The 15,758-nt window shown below is 45.5% G+C and overlaps 1 protein-coding gene across 1 annotated transcript in view; it reads right to left on the bottom strand.

Moving 5' to 3' along the window:
* LPGAT1 (lysophosphatidylglycerol acyltransferase 1) overlaps positions 1-15,758 on the bottom strand; it is a 97,883-nt gene that overhangs the window by 35,617 nt on the left and 46,508 nt on the right. The window contains exon 6 of the mRNA XM_077338625.1: positions 6,899-7,172. Within this exon, the coding sequence (XP_077194740.1) occupies positions 6,899-7,172 (274 nt within the window). The remainder of the gene's footprint in view (positions 1-6,898; positions 7,173-15,758) is intronic.

Consider the following 15,758-nt stretch of genomic DNA (forward strand, 5'->3'; position numbering starts at 1 on the left):
GGTAGCTGTCTGGGTCCCGCGGATCCAGCATAGATCTTTTCAGGAGAGGGCGAACCACTGCCTCCTTCAGCTGCTCAGGGAACTCCCCGGAATCCAGGGAGAGATTGACAATATCCCTGAGCTGGCCTCCTATCTTCTGGCCACCTCCCTTGAGGAGCCATGACGGACAGGGGTCTAGGAGGCACGTGGTCGCCCTGAACGAACCTAGCAGCTCGTCCACTTCGGGTAAGGAGAGCCGCCTGAAGCCATCGAACGTCACCTCCAGAGGTGGCCAACGGGTCTCCAGTTCATTTACTGAATTAACTGTGGCGGGAAGAGCGCGGCGGAGCGACGAGACTTTGTCCGCAAAATGGCTCATTAAAGCCTCACAGCCTAGTTCTAATTTCCTACTATTTTGGCGCCCCTCAAGGGCGGTAAGGGTTCTAACTGTCCTAAATAGTTGGGCCGGGCGAGAGCTTGCGGACACGATTTCCGCGGCAAAAAATTCCCGTTTTGCCACTTTCACCGCCATCTCATACGCCCTCATAAGCGTGCAATGAGATGTTCTCGTAGCTTCGTCGCGAGTCCTCCGCCACACTCGCTCCAGTCGTCTCACTTCCCTTTTTCTCTCCCGAAGCTCCCTGGTATACCAGGGTGCCCGTTTGAGTCGAGGGCAGAGAAGACGTTTAGGGACGATCTCATCTATAGCAGCCGATAGGCGGGACTGCCAGTCTGCCACCAGGGCTGCCAGTGAGTCGCCAGGAGGCATCGGGTCCCGCAGAGCATTCCAGAATCCAATTGGATCCATGAGTCTCCGCGGGCGGGCTAAAATACGCCCGCCGCCCAACTGGGGGGGGTGGCATCCTGAGCCGGGCCCGCAGGGCATAGTGGTCTGACCACGGCACAGCCAGAGCTGTATCCAGATCCACTTCTATCCCAGCGCCGAAAATCAAGTTGAGTGTGTGTCCGGCGTGATGGGTGGGCCCAGCAACAAATTGCGGAAGTCATAGTGTCACCATGGATGACACCAGGTCTCCGCCATGGACTGGAGAGGGCGCGTCCGCGTGGACATTGAAGTCACCCAGGATCAGAAGCCTGGGGTACTGCAGCACCCAGGTGGCCGCCGCCTCCAGCAGGCGGGGCAGGACATCTGGCGGCGCGTTGGGCGGGCGGTATACCAACCAGATAGCCAGACTCTCGACTGAGTCCCATCCAATACCGACACACTCCACCCCCTCGATTTCCGGCGCCGGGAGAGCCCTGTGGGTGAGAACCTCCCGGACCACAATAGCCACCCCCCCTCCCCTTTTATAGGTCCAGGATTGGTGGAGGACCAAGTAACCTGGTGGGGCTAGTTCTCTCAGGGCCACTGTCTCGCCTTCCCTCACCCAGGTCTCGGTCACGCAAGCAAGGTCCGCCTTCGACTCTGCGATAAAATGTTGCAGAGTCGAGGCTTTGTTCTTAATCGACCTTGCATTGCACAAGACCAATGTCGGATCCTGTACCCTAGCCTCCACCCTCACATTCCTGGGGATGGGCCGGAGGTTAGAAGGGGATCGAGCACACCCAAGGCGCCGACCGTGTCTCCACGACCGGGCCCTATAGAGGACACCAGTGCTCCCACCCCTTCTCTTGTCCAACCTCCTCCCCTCGCTATAACGCCCCTGGCCCATGATCGTTGAGATCCCGGCCCCAGCATAACCCCCCCTCTGTTTGGGCCTCCCTCTCCATACCCCTTGCTCCCAGAGAGATAACCAGTTAATCTCCTATCAACACTCACACCTAGCTGCACTAATCCCACCCTAACCCATCCTACCCTATTTGACTAACCACCCAACCCTCCCTCCCCCACCCTACTCTCCTAGCAGCTGGTGGGTCCAAGCTACACTGCACGGGTGGGATCCCGCCTGCAAGGGGTTCTCCCAACCCCTCAGTTCACTTCCCCAACACCACTAAGGTTATCCTAGCATCTAACCTCTCTGGGTAAAAACCCTATCCTTACCCCACTAACCCACCCTGTTACCAAGGAGGGGGGGCTACCCCAGACAGCCACAGGTAAGGGAAAGAACAAAAAGAACAAAAAAAAAATTAGTTGATATTCTCCGCTTGGCCACCAGGTGGAGCGAAGGGCGATTTTCAGTAAAACAAGTAAATCCTTGTAGTTCCTCCAGTCGCCACTAGATGGTATCCAAGGCCGATCTTCATTCCCAATCTTGATCTTAAAGGGAGAGCATCGATATCTCCGCTCTCCGCACTCTCCTCGAGGCAGCAGCCCCACCGATGAAGATGGAAAGGTGGGGGGGGGCAGATCCCAAACGCCATTGGCAGCAGGAGCCCTCCAGAAGCCGTCCTCCGCCGGTCGATGGATCTCCAGACGCAGGATCTTCAACCGCAGAGCCTGCGCACCGCTCCAGAGCCTCATGGCAGAGCCCAGGCCCCAGACAAAGGCTCCCGCCGTCACCGCCGTTGCGCCCAGCTGCCGCTCGCCGCCTCAAAGAGGCCCCGAAATGCCGTTGCGCCCAGTGTATGTTCTACTAAGACCTCTAGATTCTTTTGCACATACTACTGCCAAGACAGGTCTCCCCCATCCTATAATGATGCATTTGATTTTTCCTACCTAAATACAGAACTTTACATTTACCACTACTGAAATTCATTTTAGTGTGGTTTTCCAGCCTGTCAACATCATCCTGTATCCTGAGTCTGTTTCCTGCTGTGTTTGCTACCCCTCCCAGTTTACTATCATCTGCAAATTTAATAAGCATCCCTTCCATTCCTTCATCCAATTCATTCATGAATATGTTGAACAATGCAGGGCCCAGGACAGGTTCCTAAGGCACTCCACTTGTCACTCCTCTCCAAGAGGAAGATGAACCATTAACAAGCATCCGCTGGGTATGATTTGTCAACTAGTTATTGATCCACCTAATAGTATTAGGATTCAAACCACATTTTACCAATTTGTCAACAAGAATATCTGTGCAACCTTATCAAAAGCTTTACTGAAATCGAGATACTATATCCACAGCGTTCCCCTGAACCAGCAAGATAGTAACTTTCTCAAAGAGAGAGATAAGGTTAGTCTGACATGACTTGTTCTTGAGAAAGCCATACTGACTCTTAGTACTCACAGCCAACTGCTCTAGCTGCTCAAGGACCAACTGTTTGATGATTTATTTTAAAATTTTGCCAGTTATAGACGTCAAGCTAACAGGTCTGTAGTTACTCGGATCCTCCTTTTTCCCTTTCTTGAAGATGGGAACAACATTTGCCCGCCTCCAATCTTCTGGCACTTCACCTGTTCTTCAAGAATTGTCAAAAATAATGGACAGAGGTTCAGAAATTACATCTGCAATTTCTTTTAGTACTCTTGGATACAATATATCTGGCCCAGAGGACTTAGTTTCATTTAAAGAAACTAGGTGTTTATGGACTTTCCCTACAGTGATCCTAGGCTGCAATTCCCATCCCTCCTCACAATATACGATTCTGCCACACTGACCATGATTTCCCTTGTAAGAGAATTGAGCAGTTCAGCCTTCTCTTTATCACCTGTTACAATTTCACATTCTTGTCCCCACAAAGGTCCTATCTTTTTCTTACTTTGAGCATGAACCCTTTTTTGTTGTTTTTAGCATTTCTTGCTAGCCTAAGCTCATACTGAGGTTTAGCTTTTCTAATACTCTCCCTACAAGCATTGGTTATGTTAATATTCAACCTTGGTTATAAGGCCCTCCTTCCAGTTCCTAAATGAGTCTTTTTTATTACTCAAATCTTCTGAAAGCTATTTATGGAGCCACCATGTCTTCTTTAGGCTTCTCCTTTTTTTCTTTCTCCAGGGAATTGTTTGAGATTGTGCCTTCAGTATTTCACTTTTTAGAAACTCCCAACCTTCTTGAACTCCCATCTCCTTAAGTTTTTCCGACCACTGGATTCTACCCAGCACATGCTTTTTAAAATGTGCTTTCCTGGAGTCCAGCCTATATATCTGTCTATGTACAGTTTTTCTCTTCCCCGAGATTATAAATTCCAGAATCACACGGTCACTTCTACCAAGCATGTCCACTACTTTCACCTCATCAACCAGTTTCTCCCTATTGGTGAGAATCAAGCCTAAAATAGCAGACCCCCTAGTTGCCTACTCCATCTTCTGGCAAATGAAGTTGTCAGCGAAAACTTTAAGATCTTCTAAAACCAACATGTTGTTGGTCCTCAAACTGAAGCCCTTTTTGACCATGGTCCCAGCCTGGTGGAATATGCTGCCAATTGAGACAGATTTACTCAAGTTCCAGAGGACCTGAAAGATGGCACTCCTCCACAAGGCCTTCTCCACCAGGTTGAGGCCAGAACAAGCCAATATAGCAAATAAAATCTACAGGCCTGCCTTTATTCCTCTCCAAGTTATTACCTCCACTAAACTAGGAACTGCTTAATAATATTATATATTGTCCATAAAGTGGACTAGGAGGTAGATTGACTAATTAATGAGTAGGAACAATGGAACACTACAAGGTTTTAATAATGTTTTAACAGTGATTTTTATAATATGATTTATGAAATATGCTTGAAGGAAGGAGTGGCATATAAAACCAATACATTAAAATAAAATAAATGCACTTTGTCCCTGGATTTTACTGGGTAAAATGGCAAAATCCACTTACAAACTGTCACTGGATTGAAACTGCATTATTTAGCATGTGTAAAGAAGAAGAAGAAGAAGAAGAGTTGGTTCTTATATGCCGCTTTTCCCTACCCAAAGGAGGCTCAAAGCAGCTTACAGTCGTCTTCCCATTCCTCTCCCCACAACAGACACCCTGTGGGGTGGGTGAGGCTGAGAGAGCCCTGATATCACTGCTCGGTCAGAACAGTTTTATCAGTGCTGTGGCGAGCCCAGGGTCACCCAGCTGGATGCATGTGGGGGAGCGCAGAATCGAACCTGGCATGCCAGATTAGAAGTCCGCAGTCTTAACCACTACACCAAACTGGCTCTCTCAAACTGTCATGAAGTGCCCTATATGTCTCCCAGTTGTAGTTATCCTCTGGGCGCCTTCTTCCTTGAACAAGATTTGCACCTATCTCTCTGCCAATGGGAAAGAGGACAGTATAACAAAATAGAGGGAGAAGAAAAAGCAGGCAAACAAACAGCTAACTGATGCAGTGACAGTGAGAATAAATTCACATACCCAAATCACAACGAGCAATGGTCTATCCGTAGAATACTATACACAAATAAAACTACTGTACTCATAATATATCTAATATTTTCTCTATCAGGCGTCTCAAAGTGGCTTTCAATCACCTCCATTTTCCTCTCCCCACAACAGACACCCTGTGAGGTAGGTGAGGCTGAGAGAGCCCTGATATTACTGCCTGGTCAGAACAGCTCTATCAGGGCTGTGGTGAGCCCAAGGTCACCCAGCTGGCTGCATGTGGAGGAGTGGGAAATCAAACCTGGCTTACCAGAATTGAAGCTGCCACTCTTAACCACTACACCAAGTAGCAGTTAAGAGTCTAGTATCACTTTAGAAATAAAGATTTTTGGGTTACAAGCTTTTGAGAGTCAACGCTCTCTTTGTCAGATACTGTCATTATGGTTAGCAGCGTCATGGAAGCCTTTGCCGACGCTAAACAGTCTCCATTTGGTTGTACCCACAGAACCCCAAAATGGCAGATGATATAACTAGTGTTTTTCAGCAAGAAAAAAGACTATACACAGTAAAGGACAAAAGAAACACGCTATTTCCATGATGTTAAGGTGTTTTACTTTTTAAAGCTTTTTGTTTTCACTGTCTATTTTCCTTTTCAACCCACAGCCTTGCACAATGACTACTGGTTTAAATGAAAATAAAGGAATAAAACTGCTTCAAGGAGAGCTGATGACAAAGAACATTCAATTTTGTAACACTGTAGGCAAATTATGAGAGAACTATATTCTTCTGGCAATAAAGTCTGTAATAGCTACACAGTAGGGAATATGTCAGATATGAAAATAATAATTTATACATCACCATCAATTTAAAGCTCTCCATATTCCACCTAATATATTCTGTCCTACACATATAGGTGCATAGTAGGGGTGGATGAGAAACAAAAACTTCCAGTTTGCCTTAGGGTGTTCCCAAACTCAAATGACCCAAAAGCCCTGAAATAAACTGACAGGGTTCAGACTGGTCCATGTTGTTTCCTCCCACTTCTAAGCAAAGGCAAGCAAGAACAGAGAGCCAAAATGGATGGCAGCCATATTGGCTTCACAGTGGACAGGCACATGCACACCCTACTTTGGGACTGAAATGGCTTCCAACCATTTCAGGGATTCATTTCATTCCCTGTCGCCTCCAAATGGGAGGGAGTGAAATCAATCCTGAAAATGGCTGGTATTCATTTAAAATCTCTGTTTTGCTTCCCCCCCTCTCAAACAGAGAGAAGCAAAACAGAGATTTTACATGGCTCCCAGTCATTTAAAACCTCCATTTCACTTCCCAACATTTGGAAGGGGGGAAGCAAAATGGAAGTTTTAAATGCCCTCAACCTATCAAAATGTCCAGGGAAAGTTTGGAGGAGGCGCTTCTGCCAAAATGGAATTCAAGGGGGCATGAACAGAGCAATTTTGTGACTATTTTAAGGTTGGGAACCGGTTTGTGACCATCCCTACTGCATGGTGTACTCCATGGTATCAGAACTTCTAACTGCCTCTGTTTGAGATTTCTAAGAACAACCAGATATTTTACAATTTTTCAAAAAGAATAATTTGCACTTAAAAGGACTTGAATTTATTGGAGCATGGAGATTTTGAACATAAAAATTGCACAAATTCATAATTCTGTAAACTTGGCTTATAAAATAAAGATGAAATAATATTTCATGAAATACTAACATTCAGCTGAGAGATGGTTTTATAAACCTTTAAAATGTTTCTTACCTGTTTCTGCAGCATCTCCACTTGCCAGAGTTCCATTTTCTTGCTGAGCTACCAGATTTTTCAGTATAACCTGCGTAGCCCCCAATCTTGGCAGTGTAACATGTGTAAGAAATGGCAAATTGTTTTTCTTGGCAAATGTCTGACTGGTTTCTCTTCTTTTTCTAAGAAAGCCACCTTCTGGAAACAATACAATCCACTTTCGATCGCGGCTCCTGTAATATTTTTCTAGATGTTCCTGGAGAAGTTCAAGCTGCTGATCGCGATAAGCTTTTCCCTAAAAGGAAAAGCTATCTTTCAGAACATCTTCAGTTTTAAAAACCTTTCTGTATGCTTTGTTTTTACAGAAAATCCCCACAGTACATTGTCTTACTAAATTTAAGGGATTAGATTACTTCCAACACCATTATCTTTGCAATTTTAATGTAAATTCCTTGTATTGGAGAAGTTGTTTATCTAACAACTAATGCTTCCTTGCCATATACATCTTCAGTTTTAAAATATATTTATTCATAAAATTGTATATCTCGTCTTTCTACTCTCACAAGGACCACAGAGATGGCTAACAAAACATACAAAATAAAATAACATTTAAAACCATTACCATCCCAAAAAGACATACTTAAAACACCTTGATGGAAAATCTTATGCATTATCAGCCATGTAACTCTTACTTGCTCTTTTTGTTTGACTTTATATGTCTGAAAATTTTGTTGTGTTGATTAAATAAACATATGCCCTATTTTAAATGCGGTTTCAAATGCCACCCTAGGGACCTATTTGGGTTAGAACAGAGCATAGAAATGTTTTAAATAAATAAACATTGTCAAAAAGGTAACAAAAGTATTTGCTTAGTGTCTTGGGATACTCAGATGGAAGGAATGGTATACACACACAAACATAGTACAAACATAGAGAATAATTTTATCAGAAACTAATACATCCTCCCTCCCAGGCAATAAAAATGTATACCAAAATCTGTTCACCTTAAACAAGTTTGTAACCAGCCAGGAACCAGTGACTTCAAACAAATTCCTTGATGCTAGGGTACCTATCAAACAGCTGATACTTGAAGTTGTGGGCATCAACCATGACATGACAGCACTAGCAACCTTGCACTGTATAATGATAAACTGACATTAGATTTATGTATGACATGGACAGTCTTCCACGTATAACTTTTAAACTAAGGTAATGGAAGCCGTCTTTTCTCTTCACAGTGTAATGTGAAAAGCAACCCTGGGTGCTTTTTAAATGAGAAAATGAAAACCAGTTTCAAAGCATCCATGGTGAGGATTTCACAACTATGAAGTTAACAGTATGCAGATCTAGTTCTCAGGGGATGGAAATTATGCTGGGTATGATCGGAATCCTCATTCCAAGAAAGAGTTGCATGCCTATGAACCTTTCTGTTCAGGCCAAAGTCTACATGATCAGGAGAAATGTGAGAACCATGTGATTTTTTTAAAAAGTTTAAAAGCAGCTGCAGAGTAGCACAACTGAAATGGGTTGGCAGATTAAATACCCTTTGACTCAAAGTGCCTATTTGTATTGATTTGTTTCTTCTGTGAGGTGAATAGCATTTCTGAATGATCAAGTGAGAGTTTGCACTGGGAAAATGACATGGAGGGGAACTTTCTCACAAGCATACCAATGCTATAGACTAGACTTGAATGGGATGCCCCTTGGCTGCTTTTAGTCCTTTTAAAAAATATCACTGATCTCTGAAATTTAAAAAACTTATATTGAAAGTTATATACTATACTAGATTTAAAGCCCATTTTAATTGAAAATAAAATTGGCGCTAGATGTCATAGGACCCGGGCCCAACTCCCAAAGGCTTCTGTGTAGGCCTGGACTGGGTCCGTGGGGCCGCAGAAGCCTTAATCCTCCTCCCCCCAGAGGATGACAGAAGACTGAAGCGGGGCCGGGGCTGGATTGGGGGGAACCGGCCTACCTGTCTCCGGCGGCGTCGGGTCCTCATGGGCCGGGAGCTGCAGGGACGCTGGTTGCGGGCAGGCCTGAGGCGGCCGGCCACATGGCGCGTCACAGGAGTGGCGGCCAAGGCGGCAGGCCCCGGCGGCGACGGCGAGTTAGCGGCAGGCTTCTCCCAGCCGCTCCAGCAGCCAGGAGAAGGCAGTGTTGGGCGGGTGTGCGGGTGGAAAGGAGCAGGGCCGCCGCGTCTTTGACTCCCGCTCCTTTCCCCGCATCCCCATTGCCTCCTTGGCTGCCATTGCCTCTGGCTCGATGGGGGAAAAGGAGCAGGGCCACCGCGTCTTTGACGCATCGAGGCGGCCAAGAAGGCAATGGAGAGGCGCGCAAAGCGCGCCTCCCCATTGCCTCCTTGGTCCAGGATTGACACTCTGAGGAGCAAATTAGGAGCCGCTTTGCGGCTCCTGATTCCCTCCTCCGAGTTTTTATCTCGGACAGAGCCCGCCCTAACTCCTCCCCACCAGCCCTTACTGCTTTATTTAGTCCGTGGCGCCGGGCACCGCGGGCGGTTTAAAGATATGCTGTATACAGTTATATACAGCTATATAAAATTATATACCATACTAGGGGCAAAGCCCATTATATCCAAGAATACAACGGGCGCTAGAGCTTGGCAGTGGGAAGAGGAAGGGGAGGAGTTGTCCAGTCTGTAAGGGCATGTGGTTGAATGTGTGTGTTGTGTGAGAGGTTGTGGTGGCATGGTGGCAAATGAGGGCATGGGTGCGGAGATATGGGTGTCAAGAACCTGTGGTTTGGAATGTTTGTTGAGTGTGGAAGAGGACTGACCTTTGGGAATTGTGGGCTAGTGGTTACAGATGGGCTTTCTAGAGCTATGTCTTCAGATATGTGAAGAGAAAATCATACTGGAGACTCTTCTTAGGGGAAATTCCTCCCTCCCCTCAGTCAGGGCCTATCAGAGGCCTTTGCAGCAGGCCTGAAGGGAGAGAGAGCACTCTCCAGCCTCCTGCCAGCTTTGTCAGGTTTCTGAGGCAATTTACAGTTGGACATGACAGTAAGGACAGCCTTGGGTCAAAAAGGGCTTGCACATCCTGTCCAAGCCTCCGTTCTCATCCCCCTTAGCAGCCCTGCTGACCTCCACTCCCTGCAGTGGTCAGGAGCAGACTGGCAGTAATGTCTCCTGATTGCCTTGGAACTCTGATCTGTCCTGGTGAGGGCCCAATCGGAAGGTGCTTCACACCTTTTGATTGGCCCCTCTGCGTGTCAGTCCGGGGCCAAGGGGCCAATCCAGGAGTCTTGATCCCGGACTCAGCCCACCCCAACCCTTCTTACTGTTTTATTAAGAGGGACAGATACTAGCAAGAAAGCCCATTGCAACCAGGAATGCAATGGGCGCTAGGACCCAGGGGACACTGGCAGGGGCAGATCTCTCTCTGTGTCTCTGTGACAGCCGAACACGTTCCACCCCCCCCCCCCAGGCTGTTTCACAAATATATAGAGGAACCATGGAGGATAAGGATAAGGAAGTATATATATATAGTAAGTACACGGTAAGATAAACTGTTTGGAGAAACTGCAAATGGCCATAAGTCTGTGGCAGAAAAAATGCTCTGTATGCAGAAGAGTCCAGGTTCATCCCCAGTTAAAGCAGGGCTAGGCAAAACCTCTCTTTCTGAAACACTGGAGAACTACTGGCATTCTCTTCAGTCCATTAAACATTCTCAAATAGATAGGATAAATATTATTGATATATATCTATAGAACTCAGACCTTTTTCTGCAGTTCAGGAGTTGTTAATTTTTCTCACTGCATCAGGTGCTAAATTTAGAATATGAAATTACATCTGGCATTTTGCATCTCTGATTGTCTTCCATCACAGCTCGGGACTGAATGCACCGCAAGCGTTTTGCATTTTCTTCAGAAGAGTGAGTGGTGCCGTCTCCTGTCAAGCCCTCCTCTTTTTTTAGAATTTTGTTTAACCTGCACATATGCAATAATGCAATCACGTTATAATTCAACCCCTCCAAGATGGAGGTCCTATGGCTGGGTAGGAAAGGGGCAGAACAGGACATTTTCCTACTAGTGCCCTACTTGTCCTCTGGCCATGGTAAGCCATGCGATGGTCATCTCCAGAATAGACGTCCGTAACTCACTCTACATAGGCCTGCCCTTGTTCCTGACCTGGAAATTGCAGCTGTTGCAGATTGCGGCCTCACAGGAAAATCTTGGAGGGCCATATCCAGCTTGTGCTGTGGCAGCTGCATTAGTTGCCAGTTGTGGCCAGGATTCAGTTCAAGGTTTTGATTTTGATCTTTAAGGCCCTTTGTGGTCTGGGACCCACATATCTGAGGGACCGCTTGTGGCCCTATGCCCCCCCGGAGGGCTTTGTGCTCTGCTGGTACCAACTTGTTGGTAATTCCCGGCCCCAGGGAAGTTTGTTTGGCCTCAATCAGGGTCTCAACCATTCCACCTACCTTGTGGAACAAGCTCCCAGGAGAGCTGTGGGCCCTTTGGGAGCCGGCTTTTTGCAGGGCCTGTAAGATGGACCTCTGCCGTCAGGTCTATGGTTGAGGCCAGTGTAGGAAGATCTGGTTCCTCCCCCAGAAATATGCCACTCTCTGAACATCATGGGTGATGACTGTTGACATAACCCTCTGCCACCCAGTGGCAGGCGTTCCATTATGGGGAAGGATTGTTTTTCCGCCATGTTGGGTTTTTGTATTGTTCTGTTTTGTTTTAATGGGGTTTTAATGGGGTTTTATTGTTGTGGGTTTTTTATGCTGTAATCTGCTATGAGCCGGCGTGCCGAGAGTAAGAATAATCATAATAATGTAATTTAAAATATCAGCCACAAAAATTTAGCATGTGGACACTCACAGGTTGTGAGTCTCCATGCTTGAAGCACAATACTATGTTGTAATTGTGTTTTGTTTCCTTCTTGCGTGACCCCAGACTTACTGTGACCCTCCCCATCCCTAGATTCCTATGAAAGTCTTATCACACAAGTAAAGGGAGGTGTCTTGTGTTGATGTTCAATTAAAAAACTTGGAGAGGAGAGGAGGGTTGGGTGGGAGGAGAGGCAGATAGTAGGCAGAGTTAATAGATAACTATTACAACATCAAAGAGGTGGGAATGGAGGAGGAAGCAGACTCAAATCTCGAGGTTCCTCATTGGATAACCGCAAACTGCCTACTTAATATGCCGCTTTTCTCTACCAGGAGGAGTCTCAAAGCAGCTTACAATCCCCTTCCCTTTCCTCTCCCCACAACAGATACCTGTGAGGTAGGTGAGGTTGAGAGAGCCCAGATATTACTGCTCGGTCAGACCAACTTTATCAGTGCTGTGGTGAGCTCAAGGTCACTCAGCTGGCTACATGCGGAGCAGGAGCGGGAAAACAAAACCCAGATCACCAGATGAGAAGTTGACACTCCTAACCACTACACCAATCTGGGAGGGGGGAATCACAGTTTCTAAAGATTCACAAACTTCAGGGCTCTCTCAGCCTCACCCACCTCACAGGGTGTCTGTGGTGGGGAGAGAAAAGGAAGGCGACTGTAAGCCACTTTTTGGATAGAGAAAAGCGGCATATAAGAACCAACTCTTCTTCTTCTTCAAATAGTGATTGCATTTGGATCTACTCCTAAAGATTAAAATTCCTAAGGATTAAAAGTTGTTATTCCCCAGAACCTTAAAAACTGGAATAGAATTTTTCTCAGCTGTGGAAAAGGTCTCACAGAAAGCATCTTCAGGATGACAAATTTGACATTGTGAAGGATTAATTGGGTCCTTCTGTATTTAAATAAAACAACTATATACTGATTCCGTATTCTGCAAATGGTACAACTGGTATCAACCTCACTATTTCACTGGCTGAATGCTGGACAATGCAGAAAATGTGCCTTTTATTTTAAAGGTATCCTGTTTTTCTACCCAACCAGGGCCTTCAAGGTGGCAAGCAGTTAAAAAGATATTAAAATCAACTATAAGAACAATATATATACGTAAATCAAGCATTCAAACAGGAAAGGAGGGTCAATAAGGGAATGCCAAACAAAACAAAGGAGTCTACATGCCAGTGGAAGGCAATAGAGGGGAACTGGGGATCCAAACAATCTGCTTCATCCAGGAATTCTTGAAGCTGTCCACCCCCACCCATCGAGTCATCTAACTCAAGAATGGTATATTTGCAACCAGGTGATAGTTATTAAGATCTGTTCAGTCTAGAGCAGATCTATTTAGGAATGGGCCAGTTACCACTTGTTTCAAGGCTGGAGTGATCACAGCCTCTCTCAAGGAGGCATTACTGTTTCCAGTACCCAGTTGTTCAGGCCCTCCCCCTGCAGATTTAAGCAAACAGGAGGGGCAACAGTAACACTAGCAGGTGGTAGGTTTCAGACTTCTAATTCATTTACTTAGGAGATTTCCCCCCCTGTCTTTTCAGAGTCCTGCTTGAGACAGCTTACAATTAAAATAAGATATCATTAATATAAGAACAAAAAGTAATTAAAACAAGCCTAGGGACATAAGCAGCATAGAACTATCTATAAAACAGATATCAGACCAGAAACAAATCATTAAAAGGCTGGAAAAATAAAGTATCTAATTAAAAACCTGGGTAAAAGATATATCCGGGACTGGTGCTTAAAAGGCAGTAAAGTAGGCACCAGAAAATGCTCAAGGGAGAGGACGGTGCAAGAGTAAAACCACCACAGAAAATATCCTGTCTCTAGTTGCCACTTGCCTCACCTCTGAAGGTGAAGACACAAAGAAAATGGATTAAGAGGCAAATTTTAACTGAGGAACTTGACAGTACAGGACGAGATAGTCTCCCTGGCCCTAAGATGTTTGCTTATTTTATTTACATTATTTACAGTCTACCTTCCTCATTGGGACTCAAGGCAGATTCCACAGAATAAGGTGAACAAAATTCATAAGATGGGACATACAATAATCAATTCAATAGGATTAGGATGGTAGGAATCTTGAACCAACCAGAAATCTAAAAAACAGAACTGAAGCAAAGCATAAGTATTAACAAGACATGTGGAATGATGCAAAATTTATAGAAAGATCCCACTTACAAGCTATGCTTGGTTAACTGTTGAGATTAATGTATATACTTGAGCATAAGCCAACTGAAATTTTAGCCAAGGAACCTAATTATACCACAAAAACCTGGGGAAACTTAAGCCTAGGGTGGGAAATGCAGCAACTACCAGTAAATTTCAAAAATAAAAATAGATACCAATAAAATTACATTAATTGAGGCATCAGTAGGTTAAATGTTTTTGAATATTTATTTCAAAGAAAAACAGTAAACTAGCTCTGTAAGTGGAAAAGGGGATCAACAAAAACAATATGGTATCAACAATAACAGGTAAGTGGGTCACCCTCACTTGAGTATAAGCCTGGGGGGGGGGGTGTTCAGCATTAAAATGTGCTGAAAAGGTCGGCTTATACTCTAGAGCAGGGGTAGTCAAACTGCGGCCCTCCAGATGTCCATGGACTACAATTCCCATGAGCCCCTGCCAGCGAATGCTGGCAGGGGCTCGTGGGAATTGTAATCCATGGACATCTAGAGGGCCGCAGTTTGACTACCCCTGCTCTAGAATATACAGTTGTTTGGTTGGTGTTGTATGTGTGTGAGAAAGGCAGGACCTAATCAAGTTGTAAATCAAAGTATGCGCATACTGGAATTATCATATACCAAGGTGATGAGTTCACTTAATATACAATTGTAACACCACCTTATCATAGTTAGTACTGTTTATTTTGATTACAGAACATTAACGTTCTCTCCTAAGACAGATTCAAGTGAGTAACCTTGTTTGTCTGAAGCAGCAGAACAATGTTCAAGTCTAGTGTCACTTTAAGATCTATAAGGTTTTATACAAGTTACTAGTAATAAAGCCCATTTCTAAAAATGGGCATGTGGAGGGCGGCGGAGAAGGCTTCGTGGATAAGCGCAGCATTCTCAGCGGTGGCGTTGGGAGAGCAGGGGTGGGGTGGCCTCGTCGGGTGAGTGGGGGCCGGTGCAGGTTTCTGCCACTGTATTGCGGGCCCACATTCCTCCTCCAAGGCGGCAGCGTGGGGGGCAGGAAAGGAGCAGGGCCGCCGCGTCAAAGACGCGGTGTCCCTGCTCTTTTTCCCAGCAGGAACGGACCCCAGGCGGGAAAGGACCAGGGACGCCGTGTGCTCCTTTCCCTAGGGCGAGGAGAAGGCGGTTGGAGGACTCACCGTGTCAGAAGGCTTCTTCTGCGTGGCAAGTCCCCGGCCTGCCCAGGCGAGGCCAGGCCAAGCAGCCAATTGGCCGCTTGGCCCTGGAGTGACACTCGGAGGGCCCAATCAGGAGTTTTTATCACGGACAGGGCCCGCCCTTTCTCCTCCCTTTTAGCCCTTACTGCTTTATTATTACCGCTCCACAGCAGCGGTTACAGATAAGTTTTCATGTGCACACACACTTCCTCAAATACAAAGAAACGGAAGTTACCAATTCATAATTCTTTCACTGCAATCCCCTGGAATAGAACCCAAATAAACAATAACTTTATAAACAAATCTTGTTATCCCTGTTTGATTCTGGAGTCTGTTAAACATTTTCATTATGCTGTATGTTAATTTACTGCTCACACTTTACCTGCAAGTATGGACAGGTAACTCCCATTTCATTGTATTTGAGGCAGTGTGCGCGCCCAAGCAAGCCTATATTACCTTGAATAAAACTTTATTAGTCTTAAAGGTGCCACTGGACTCATACTCAACAAAATGAGTTTTCTAAGAATTGTCATGATGGACTGAGGTAGAAGAGCTATATTCAAATTTCAGGTGCTATTGGACTGATACTCCATAATACAATAAAGATTCAGGTTTATTCATATACGATTCCAAACTATGTACAAAAACACTTAAAAAC

The sequence above is a fragment of the Paroedura picta genome, chromosome 1 (genome assembly GCF_049243985.1).
Source record: "Paroedura picta isolate Pp20150507F chromosome 1, Ppicta_v3.0, whole genome shotgun sequence".
Taxonomy (NCBI): domain Eukaryota; kingdom Metazoa; phylum Chordata; class Lepidosauria; order Squamata; family Gekkonidae; genus Paroedura; species Paroedura picta.